Genomic DNA, 13031 nt, shown 5'->3' with positions numbered 1-13031 from the left:
CTAAATTTCAGGCTAGTTGGGATTCTTGTGTTTATACTTAAAGTGATTTTCAAACAATAGATCTGTAATGACTTTTATTTTTCCTAAATTTGGTTTTACAACTTTAAAATACATTATATTAAAATACTGTAGTTACCAAACAGTTACAACTTGATTTGCAAACTAGGAAGTTTCTGTATAACACTCCCTGTTTTCCTCAGATCATCACGACTGATTATGCGTCTGTAATCTGAATCTTTTTTGGGTAGTGATAAAGAATTATTTAATAAATTAATAACAAAATTACAACTTTTGTTTTTTTTATTAGTAGAGGGCGGCAGTAGCATGACACAACCAAGTTCAGTGTCTGTGAAGGATGGCCGGACAAAGGCAACCAAAAGGAAAGCCAGTCCCGACCAGCAGTTTACCAATAAAAGAACAAGGGTCTCTGAGGTGGCAGGACCTTCTACAAGCAGTCAGGACGAGGTCAGGACAGTGACAAAAAGAAAGAGGAAAGTCTCAGAAGGTGGAGAGGGACCTTCAAGACAGGCAAAGAGAAGGAGGGGACTGCTGAACGTTGTATTACATCAAGAGTCAGCATCCTCCTCAGTGGAAAGTGGTAGGCTTGTGCATTTTGTGAAGTTACAGCTGTATAATTAACTTACATTTTAGATGTAGTGGGTGAATATTATAATGCCCGTTAACTTTGTCCCACTGATCTAAACAGACACATTTTCAATCAAATTACACTTGTGAGTGTCAACATGCTAATGTTTCAATGTGTTATTGTCATTTATAGAATCCAGTAGCAACAATTTAGAAGGTTGTACATCTGATGGGGATATAAGGAAGGCTACTAGGAAGAGGAAGGCCGTAAGTGCTGAGGAAACACCAAGCAGGAAGACATCGAAAAAGACCATACAAGACCAGTTAGATGCCCAACGAGGTCAGTCATTAATAAATAACATAAAATTTTGCTCCAAGTTCGTTATGTTTAATATAAGCATTCATATTAGGTATTACCTATTACCTAGACAATATATATATATTAGAGGTTATATAACCTGTGTAAATTGTCTTTGAAATTCTTCTGATGTACTGTCAAACTAAAATTATGTTTATGTTTTGTTTTAGCTGAATTTGAGGAGAAATATAAAGAGCAAAACCAGCTCGGTGAAGGAGGCTGTGGATCTGTGTTTGCAGGCTGTCGGAGAGCAGACCATTTACCCGTATGTATTAGACACACATTGTCATATTCAAGACACTCACCATATGATATGACTAACCAAAGTCTTGTTTGTATCTTGCAGGTAGCCATCAAACACATTCCTAAGGACAAAGTGTTCTGCAAACATAAAGTAAGTAAGCAACAGCAGTAACTTCTGCTTTTGTCAGCACTGTCACTTTTCAATGGATTATAGATAAACTGTGGTTTACCCTGCCTAACACTTTTTTGTTGCTGTGATGTTTCAGGACAAGGATGGGCGGCAGCTTTCTGTGGAGGTGGCTGTCATGCTGAAGCTGGAAAATAGAACAGCCGGTTCAGTGGGGCAGTCAGCACCTGTGTCCCTGCTGGACTGGTATGATCTACAGCAGGAGCTGATTCTTGTGCTGGAGAGACCAATGCCTGCTGAGGACCTCTCACACTACATTGCAGAGCATGGAGGCTTGCTTCAGGAAGATGAGGCCAAAGTAAGCTGATGGAAAATATTTGCAATCTTTGTGAATGTCATTCTTTGAGAGACATCGTCACACTTTCTGCTTTTTTTCGATTTAAATGATTTTATAATGGTTATCAAAACAATTCAGAGCCATAAAAATGTCACACCATCATCTTTTCTTAGATATCTAACCTGTTTTATTTCCTCTTTCAGATTATACTACAACAGTTGGTTGATGCAGCTGTACATCTTAAAAATGAAAGCATCTTCCACAGAGACATCAAAGTGGAAAATATTCTGATTGAGACCGGCTCAGATGTCCCACAAGTTCGTCTCATAGACTTTGGACTGAGCTGTTTCAACAAAAAAACATCAACGTATCGGAACTTTTATGGTATGTTATTACTTCAGATTTTGCTCTTCTCCAATCAATGATCAAAAAATCAAAGCCACTCCTCCTCTAACAATTATTCTTATGTCTTTATTAAGGTACCACTGATCATGCCCCTCCAGAGTGGCTGATCTCCTGTAAATACAATGCTGAACCTACAACAGTGTGGCAGGTAGGAGTGGTGCTGTTTGAAACTCTCCACAAAAAAGAGTTCACGTCCATCAACTTCCTCAGGCAAAAACTCAAGATTAGCAGTACGCTATCTCAAGGTAAAACAAACACCCATACACACACATCTGTCATTAAAAAAGATAATCTGTTTCAGTTCACATTCTGATAGATCACTGTAGACCTAACAATGTTTATCCTTTTTCTTCACATCCTCCAGATTGCCTGGATTTCTTGGAGCGGTGTTTGACTATAGTTCCCGAGCAGAGACCCACGCTGGAGCAGCTTCAAGGTCACCCCTGGTTCATGAGACAGAAACAACAGACACACTTTTAATCAAACCAAACGTAATTTTAGCGAAAGTTTGTTTAATCTTTAAATTTTAAACTAAAATCTTTATATCTGAGTAAGAATACAACACAATAGAATTACAATAAAATAGAGCACAATAGAATACAATAGTATAATATAGAATAGAATGGAATAGAATAGATCAGAACAGAACAGAATTCAATAGAATAGAACAGAATACAATAGAATAGATTAGAACAGAATACAATTTTTAGAACAGAATACAATAGAATAGAACAGAATACAACACAATAGAATACAATAATATATAAAAGAATAGAATAGATTAGAGCGGAGCAGAATACAATATAATAGAACTGAATAGAATAGATTAGAACAGAATGCAATAGAATAGAACAGAATAGCTGTTCCACCAGGTATCCTTTGAATGAGGTATCCCCCCTACCCCCCCCCCCCCCCCTCCTTTCTGTCTTCTCAAACCCCAGCTGGTCGAGGCGGATGGCCACCCTTCCTGAGTCTGGTTCTGCCAGAGGTTTCTTCCTGTTAAAAGGGAGTCGCTTCTCTCCACAGTTGCCTTAGGCATGCTCAGGCCGGGAGATTGGACCGAAAAAGAAAAAAGTACAGTGCAATCTGTTGGTTTCCTTAGCTAGGAAGTTGTTTTTGAATTGGCTCTATATGAACGAATCTGATTATTTTATGAATAATTATGATTACAATTAATTGAATTCCAATTGGTTTGAATTGGACTATACTATTTAAGTGCCTTGAGATGACAATTGTCGTATTTAGCGCTATATAAATAAAACTGAATTGAATTGAAATTGAATGGAATAGATTAGAACAGAATACAATAGAATAGAATCCTTCTTTATTAGTTCTTCAACAGGTACATTTACAGTGTTGCAGAAGAAGCGGAACGGAACAAGTATACATAGAAAAAATAAATAAATAAATAAATAAAAGATATACTATTTAAGTGCCTTGAGATGACATTTGTCGTATTTAGCGCTATATAAATAAAACTGAATTGAATTGAAATTGAATAGAATAGATTAGAACAGAATACAATAGAATAGAATCCTTCTTTATTAGTTCTTCAACAGGTACATTTACAGTGTTGCAGCAGAAGCGGAACAGAACAAGTATACATGAAAAAAATAATAAAAGCATCAATCTAATAAATAAAAAATAAATAAGTATAACAAAAAATAATAAAGTATAAAAAAAAGAATATATGGATTTGGGCTTCATTAGCAGTAATAAAGGTAATAATGTTGCACTTTTCTGTTTGGTGCTGAAGTAAGCTGAAAGGCAAAACTTTAAAATCATATATATCCTATATATATAATCATATATCCCTTCTGGACTGGAAACAACTTGGAGTCTCCCTGGAGGAGTTGGAGAGTGTTGCTGGGTATAGCGATATATGGGTTTATTACGGTGACCCTAAAGTGCAAATCACAACAGCAAAAGAGAAAACACAACGGCAAATTAAAAAACACAACGGCTAAAGAGAAAACATAACGGCAAATTAAAAAACACAACGGCAAAAGAGAAAACATAACGGCAAATTAAAAAACACAACGGCAAATTAAAAAACACAACGGCAAAAGAGAAAACACAACGGTATATCAAAAGTCCACTGATGACTGACTGATCTCAGATGTGCTAAAATGAATTGCCTTAAGGGAGCAAACAGTGTTATAAATACCCCAGATAGCAAACGGAGTCCGGACCGGATCCGTTCCGGATTTAGGGTAGGCTCAGGAACGGATCCGCAACACGGACCCGGATCAGAGTCCACTTGCACACCGTAACGGATCCGGAACAGATCCAGATCACGGATCCGGAACAGATCCAGATCACGGATGCACTCATTACAGTTTTTTCTGATTGCTAAAGTTCAATTTTCGCAACTTTGGCTGCTTTTGCAAAACTCTTCACACAACTACAAGAACTTCACACCAATCTAGCAAAGCATTGTAGGTACATTGCAAAATCAAACTAAGGTTGAAAAACATTATACACCTTTGTAAAAATTGCATTTTTGTGGCAAATCATTCACACAACCTATCATTTTGATTAACACGCCCACACTGCAACTACACACAAATGGTATAAATGATACACACATTTGGCTTGTGCTTTTCTTTGCATGTCAATCAAGTTTACATCATACTTTTATCATGAATACATTTGATATAAACACACAGGGAATCACTTCAATCATGACTGTTTATTTACATTCACCAAAACAAACGAAAAATATTTTTTTACATGTAAATAAAAACACAAGAAAACTCAATACAAGTGTACTGAAAACAAAAGGAAGTTACTGAACATCCATACGCCTTGCTGGATCTGGCCACAAGATTTGATCAGCGTCACATGCTATGTCTTCAAGTGCAAGACAGCGGGGAAAGTATCGCCTTGCATGGCGTATCCAGCCCTGACATGCTGCCTGGTCAATATCCCCACATGTCTCCTCCATTGCCTGTAGCAGGGCGATACGCTGCTGGGGATTACGCTCATAGACCCTCCATCGCCAGGCAGAGAAGAACTCCTCGATGGCATTGAGGAAAGGAGAGTAAGGTGGGAGGTTGAGGATAGTGAAATGTGAGGTCTGTCTTGTACGGGCCCAGTGTGGCATGATGGTGAAGGACACCGTTCTGGCTGATCGCAGCACACATTGTTATGTTGCCCCCCCTCTGCCCTGGCACATTTGTAATGGCACGCTCTCCGATGACATTCCTGCCCCGTCTTCTTGTTTTCGTGAGGTTGAACCGTGCCTCATCCACAAATATGAGCTCATGGCCCATGGCATCTGCCTCTAGCGCCATTACTCTCTGAAAAAGAAAAAACAAACAAAATACATACACTTCAGAGGTCCGTTTCACGTAGCAGGTTTAGTGAAAACTCTGAGTAGGTTAACCCTGAAATGAGGGAAACCCTGAGTTTTCCGTTTCACAAAGGGAGGTAACTCAACCCCGAGAAAGAGGGGTAACTCTAGCCTGTTTCACAAAGAGAGGTAACTTAACCTCACAGTCAGTTACCGGAGTAACAGACTCTCTAAACCTAACCTGGTCGGGACCAGGTTTTATTCAAGAAACCTTGAGTTTCTTTCTGTCTCCGCCCTCTTTCAGCCACACACGCCATTTGATTTCCTCATTCATTTAGTCAGCAGAGCGAGTTCTTCTACTTCTAGAAGTCCATTAGGCACAGTAGGAGGCAACTTTTTTCACCAACATGTCCTTCTGACAACGATCCCGTGGATGAAGGTGCAGCATTATTGCGCAGAGAAATAAATATTCGTTATCAGACCGCGCATAGATTTTTGCATTTACAGACAATTATCTTTTTGAGCGGCACCATCAGAATGTGTTGGGACAAAAGAAAAAAAAGACATAAAAGACAAATAAATATTTGTATGAATAGGCTTAAAAAAGACATATATAGGCCTATTATATTTTATAAAGGCACTCGTGTGTGGGGGGTGGATTCCCTCCGGGGATTCCCTCAGCCACTGGCCTCCCGTTAGAGGTGGCGGTGCTGGGCACCACCCGTTTTATGGGCATCTGCCTTCTTTCTGTTGGCTCAGTAGAAGTCTGTGTTAGTTTAAATAGGCATAATTATTTAACAGAACATGATATAGATGATGACTCTAAATTGTCCTTAGGAGTGAGTGTGAGTGTGCATGGTTGTTTGTCTCGTTTGTCTCTATGTGGCCCTGTGATGGACTGGCGGCCTGTCCAGGGTGTACCCCGCCTCTTGCCCATTGACCGCTGGGATAGGCTCCAGCCCCCCTGCGACCCGACTGACGGATTCAGCGGTGTATAGATAATGGATGGATGGATGGTATAGATGAGAAGACATAGTTTATCTGTGTGAAAACAGCATTATGTTGGGAATAAAATAACTGCACAGTCAAATAGCCACTTAATATTTACTTTACAGTGTAAAACATGATGAAAATGAGGTACCTCCATGCCGAGGTCTCACCTGTTTGAACAATGTTTTTATATTTCATCTTAAACTGCTGCCAAGAGCGCTTCTCCCCCGCGAGATTGCACCTAAATGAAATAAATGAATGGGCTACCATTCAAGCAGTTTCCCTGTAATAATATTGTGATTGCAAAGGACTACATTTAAACTTACACTTTTGCTGCTGCAGCGGTGTTGCACTTATTTCTAAAAACTTATTGAAACTCGCCGTATGAGCGCATTAAGATTTCCAATTCGAGGTTGGTGAAAAACGTAGCCCCTCCTCTTCCCCGTTGCCAAGGTGACTCGTCGAATCGGGGCTCCATTGATGCTGGCTTTTTAAAGTTGTGGTGCACGCGCTAAACTCAAGGTGAACTTACTCAGAGTTGATTAACCTCACTCAAATCAGCGTTTCTGGAACCGAAAACTCAGGGTTTTCTATCTCAGAGTAGATCAACTCAGAGATCAGGAATAGACTCAGAGTTGGTTGAACCTGCTACGTGAAACGGACCCCAGTATGTAAAAGGATCATGTATACACTTCTGAATTCAACACCAATACTGTTGCTTACCTGCACATATTCACAACGCAGTTGCTTTACTCGTTCTGAATTCCTTTCAAAGGGCACTCTGTAGACCTGCTTCATGCAAATTTTGTTTCTGACAAGTAAGCGTGATATTGCTGAGATGTTCACAGTATTTACATTTGCAAAAGTTGTGTCATCTTCAATTACACGCTGCTGAATTTCACGCAGCCTTATGGTATTGTTCGCCATCACCATATTCACAATGTGGATCTCCTGCTCAGGTGTAAACAGTCTTTCTCTGCCCCCAGCTCTCGGAATTCTAGCAATTCTGTAAAGTAGCAATGGCATCATTTGTACATTACTGTATTTTACATATTACAGAAGTATACATATTGTCTAACATGTACAATGTATTTCTATGTACAAATTGCAAGTAGGCCTATACTGCAATGTTGAAATGAAGTATGAAATGTATAGAGTATGAAATGACTCTATATACCGGTTCTCAGTGCGAAATGTTCTGATTATGCTTGTTACAGTGTAGCGGCTCAGATTGGGTTGAACCCTTTCTCCAGCTTCCCTGTAGCTCATGCCATGGTTGATGACATGGTCAACCAATGTGGCCCTTATGTCATCTGAAATTATTATGTGTCTTTGTCTCCTTCCTCCCCTTCCTCGTCCTCTGGCTCCTTGGGCCCCTCGTCCTCTTGCTCCTTGCCCCCCTCGTCCTCTTCCTAAGACTTCATTTTCTTGTCTCGGTCCATGTTGTCCTCTCCCTCTTATTTCTTCATGTCCTCTGCCTCATCCTCCTCTGATCCTCACTCTTCCGACAAGTCTTTCTCCTTCCATTGTTCTCCACACAGAAAGCTTTCCTGTGACTTATTTCTAGGCTGGTTGCAAGATGAAGTGATTATCTAAAATTGTGTCCACCTGTCACATGTTGTCTAATAATTAGTAGTATAGTGTACAAAATATCCATTAATGTGTATAGTTTTTCTAGGAGTGTGTTCATCATTTGGAAATTGTGTGTAAAGCAGTGAGTTGTGTTTACAGTTATACAAAAAGAGTGTTGTGCAATGGATTGCTTTGGTACATTTTGCAAACTGTGCTTTCTAACATTTCAAACTCAGTGCAAATCAGTTTTTGTGCTTACAGTTTTGCTACATTGGTGAAATGTTTGTGTATATGTGTGAAGAGTTCAGCTTAAAAAGCCAAAGTTACAAAAAATGTGCTTTAGCAAACAGAAAAAACTGTAAGTGCCACATCCGGCCTGGATTCGTTTTGGATCCGTTCATAGAACACATCATCCGGCCCGGAGCCGTTTTGGATCCGTTCATAGAACAGATCATCCGGCCCGGAGCTGTTTTGGATCCGTTCATAGAACACATCATCCGGCCCGGATCCGTTTTGGAGCCGTTCATAGAACACATCATCCGGCCCGGATCCGTTTCGGATCCATTTATGATATTTATAACGGAGGGGGACTCATTTGGTCCAGAACCTTTATTTATTATGAATTTATTAACAAAAGCAGATACAGATAAAAACTTGCTTACCAACTAGAAATGACTCCATAAAAATCCCACCAGTTTAGCCTTATACACCTGAAAATGATTTATTGTGAAGCTGCAAAAGACCTAAAATTGGGTTATTATTACGAGTAAATTTACAGTTTTGAGGCTGCACAGTGGTGCAGTTGGTAGCACTGTTGCAGGTGTTAGAATCCATTCAGGGGTCTTTCTGTATGTGGTTTGCATGTTCTCCCTGTACATGCATGGGTTCTCTCTGGGTACTTAATCTCATCTGCTATCCATTGTGCTGTACCGCTCTCCCTGTCTCCCTCATCCTCCATACCAGGACAGTAACCTCCACCAACCTCCCTGGTTGAGGTTACAGATATATGGGACATTAGAGTATGATCCTTGTGATCATATGATTGGTTGAATGCAACCAATTAAGTGGAATTGAGTTCACTTAAAAGAGCTGGCACAAACACCAGATTGACCCATTGACACATCACTACAAGTGGCTAATAAGATAATGGACACAAAAAAAAAACATGAAAAAATGTGATGGACATTCTTAAATTTATTTATCAATTCTCACACACTCATTTAAATGCACAATAAAAAAAAATAAACAAGAACTGGCATAACATGAGATGTGCTGTGCTTTGACATGGTCAGCAGGGTGAACCTCGTGTGTACTGTGTCTCCTTGAGGTTCCCCTATCTGCTGCCAAATTGAACCACCGGATGGCATGCTTGCAGACATGTTCAGTGGAAGCACGAGTGACAGGATTTTTTCTGATAGAATCTGTAATCACAAAATCCATTATCTATACCACTGAATCCGTCGATCTGGTCACAGGTGGGCTGGAGCCTATCCCAGCAGTCAATGGGCGAGAGGCAGGGTACACCCTGGACAGGCCGCCAGTCCATCGCAGGGCCACATAGAGACATACGAGACAAACAACCATGCACACTCACACTCACTCCTAATGACAATTTAGAGATGCCAATCAACCTAACATGCATGATTTTTTGGACAGTGGGAGGAAGCCGGAGTACCCGGAGAGAACCCACACATACACGGGGAGAACATGCAAACTCCACACAGAAAGGCCCCAGCTGGGTGTTGAACCTGGAACCTTCTTGCTGTGAGGCGATGGTGCTAACCACCACACCACCGTGCAGCCCTAATCACAAAATGAGATGTTCAATTAAGTTATCATCATCCGCCATCATAATCACAATTTGTAATGTGACAGGATACACATAGTGATGCACTCCAAAATAGACAATCTGTCACATACTTAAGACATAGAATTTCTAAATATAGGAATGCATTTTAAGAATAACAAAAATAACCTGTGTATAGTCAACTTAGATGAATGAGTGATGAGTGAATGATATAGTGACCAAAACTACCAGGGTTAACTCAAATCTATATTACCTACCGGCAGTGTTGTGCGTGAACGAGTTCAAAAGAATGCATTCATTGAACACGCTCATTTTTTTTGGAAACGCAACGAGAGAAAGTTCCTCACTCCTGTATTCTCGCTGGTGCGGCTTAAATCATGTGCATTGCGGGCAACGTAGTGTCCGGCTGAGAATAGTTGAATAACATACTGGCTCCCGCACGACGTTACCCGTGATGAATTGCGCGCGGAGGGCTGGAGGAGCGAGAGAGAGAGAGTGACAGACCAATGACGAGAGTGAGAGAAAGCGCTGCAATTGAAAAAAAAGTGGCTAGTGGAAGTGATGGCACGGAGACAGACACCGATTCTCCTTATGAACATTTAAAACAATTTTACACTCTTGCAAACCAAGACCCCGACGGCAAAAATCTTACCTTTCTGTGTCAGATATGTCCACCTGCGCAGCAAAAACAAGTTAGGACATCAACAACGTCCTTCTCGAATTTGAAACGGCACATTGAGTTAAAACATCCATCCAGTGTGAATGCATATATGCACGCCCTCGAGGGTCATAAGGGAGGAAAGGGAAAAAAGACCCCCTGCCAACCCCAAACGCAAATGACTCTGCCAGCAGCCTTCAAGAGGTCCGTGGTGGTCTCACAGGAGCAGGTCGATAAACTGATCATCGACTACATTGTGGAAGATTTACAACCTCTAAGCAAAGTTGAGAAACCCTCGTTCATCAGACTAGTGACAGGTTTGCAACCAACCAGACATGTGCCTTCAAGAAAGCAAGTGCAGGGACTACTGAATAAAGAATTTTAGGAGGTTATCAATAATTTAAAAAGTGAACTTGCAGAGCTTGATTTTGTTTGCACAACAGCTGATTGCTGGTCAGCTGACAACAAGGGATTCATGGGCATTACAGTTCATTGGCTTGACAAACATGATCCATCACTCAGGAAATCAGCTGCACTTGCATGCCGTCATGTCAGGGGGTCACACACATATGATGTCCTGGCAAAAGTACTGGCAGAGGTGTACAAGGAATTTAAAATTCAGAACAAAATTGTGTGCACAGTGACAGACAATGCCTCAAATTTTGTTAAAGGGATACGCCACCCCCAGGCCAAATTAAGTGTATTAAGCCAACGCACACTCCCCTGACTTCCTCAAACAAACCAGCGTGAAGTAGCCAGGGACAACCCAGACAACCTGGCTACCTCACGCTGGTTTGTTTGAGGAAGTCGGGGGTGGGGATTCCCAATGATGTAGCGGGGAGTGTGCGTCGGCTGTGTTTTCCGCACCGGAAACTAGTTCCCAAACCGACATGAGCAAACCAAGCCTTGCGTGTTGATTTACACAGTCATTTCCACTCGATGTGAAAGTACACCACTCACACAGTAATTACAAGGTAAATCAAGTAAATTAATTCACGTTGGGCGAAATATTTCGAGTGGCGACGCTGGCGACGCTAGCATGTATGTATTACGCGCAACCAAGCAGTGGTCAGTGCTGTGAGATTCGGACAATGCCTGGGTCGCCAAGAAAATGCTCCCACACACTTATTTATGTCTCGGGAATGCGGGGATACACTTAATTTGGCCTGGGGGTGGCGAGGCCACCCCTTTAGATCCCTTTAAGGCATTTAACTGTTTTGGAGAGGGTGTTTCTATTACAGCTGCAACAGTGGAAGAGGCTTCTGTCCAGGCAATTGACAGTTTGGATGATGGTGATGGTGATGATGATTGGCTTGAGCCAGCACCCTTCTCAGCATTAGAGGATCCCTGCCTCCCCCCTCATAGAAGGTGCATGGCCCATACCTTAAATCTTGTTGCTGCCGACATAAAGAATGTAACTGACAGGCAGTACAACACACTGGCGAGGCCTGTGTTTTCCAAAGCATGCGCTCTGTGGAACAGAGTAAAACGGAGCTCAAAAGCCTCAGATTTGGTTGAGGAAAAGCTAAAGATTGGCTATAGCCGCTTTCGGACAGACCGTTCTAAGAAAGTAGTTATCAGAACTACCCTCCTCGAATTTCGTTCTGATAACTATCCTTCCCCAGCGGAACTGTTTCAGTCTGCATTCGCACATGAGTCGGGACCTGATAGGGACTGATGTGCCGCGCGCAGCCGTCTGCTTCAGTGACGTATTAGCCATTAGCCGTTTAGCACTACATTCAAACACAAAACAAAACGGTAAAAGTAAGGAGAGTAGAAAAAACACCACCAAGAAGCTAATATGTAGAGCGGGGAGGCCACCGTGTTTATGGTCTGCATGATGGTGATATTAATCATGGACAATCACATCAGGTGTCTAATATCGAGGCTGGAAAAGCTCACAGAGAGAGTCAGGAGACTATACTTTTTCATTTCATGAAGGAAGAAAGGAGAGCAGAGCGCTGCAGACAAATGAGACCAGTGTAAGTTTAACTTATTAAACACCCGCCGGTTGTGTCTGTATGAGGAAACATTTCAGCCGTGATAGCATGACATGGGGCATAGCTACCGACCACCAAACACCTCCGTTAGATTCGTTCTATAAGAACTATGAAAAGACCCGACCTCGGAGAAGGAGCTAAATAGTTATAGGAACTAAAGAAGAAAGCCCCGAGTTCCTGGATGTCCGAACACGGGAGAAAACGGCCCCGTGGATTAAAAGGTTATTAGAACTGCCTAAGGTTCCTACAGTCCAAAAGCGGCTTTTGTCACTCCAAATGACACACGATGGAACTCAATGTTCCTCCCCATGCAGCGCCTGAGTCACATAGCGACGTTGACTCCACAGGCCAGCAACCTGATAGCGCCAGGTGATCCAGCTCCTGAATATGACAAGCTGCTTCTGCACAACGTCTGTGATGAGTTCGGCCTTCGGCGGCTTTCCCCACAGGAGATTGATTTCATCCATAGTGTGATGCATCCATTAGCCGCTGCACTAAACATTCTTCAAGGGGAGAAAAATACATTCCTTGGGTACCTGTTCAGTAGAAGCTCAAACTGACATTCAAAAATTACAACTTACAACCGGAATGGGTCCGAAAAAATCCGCGAAAGAGTTTGCTACAGATGAGGACTATGTCACTGTTAATGTCCTC

The 13031-nt window shown here is 41.6% G+C and overlaps 1 protein-coding gene across 1 annotated transcript; it reads left to right on the top strand.

The window, feature by feature from the left end:
- The first annotated feature begins 324 nt into the window (after positions 1-324).
- On the top strand, positions 325-2535 carry LOC142401372 (serine/threonine-protein kinase pim-1-like). The gene is made up of 8 exons (XM_075486772.1): positions 325-598; positions 779-909; positions 1080-1208; positions 1290-1337; positions 1453-1671; positions 1854-2034; positions 2130-2300; positions 2420-2535. Exons 1-8 carry the CDS (start codon positions 325-327, stop codon positions 2533-2535), a joined length of 1269 nt encoding a protein of 422 aa, XP_075342887.1.
- Positions 2536-13031: the final 10496 nt, after the last annotated feature.

The sequence above is a fragment of the Odontesthes bonariensis genome, chromosome 16 (genome assembly GCF_027942865.1).
Source record: "Odontesthes bonariensis isolate fOdoBon6 chromosome 16, fOdoBon6.hap1, whole genome shotgun sequence".
Taxonomy (NCBI): Eukaryota; Metazoa; Chordata; class Actinopteri; order Atheriniformes; family Atherinopsidae; genus Odontesthes; species Odontesthes bonariensis.
Note: the sequence above shows the minus strand (reverse complement) of the source record. Positions and strands in the feature narration are given on the sequence as shown.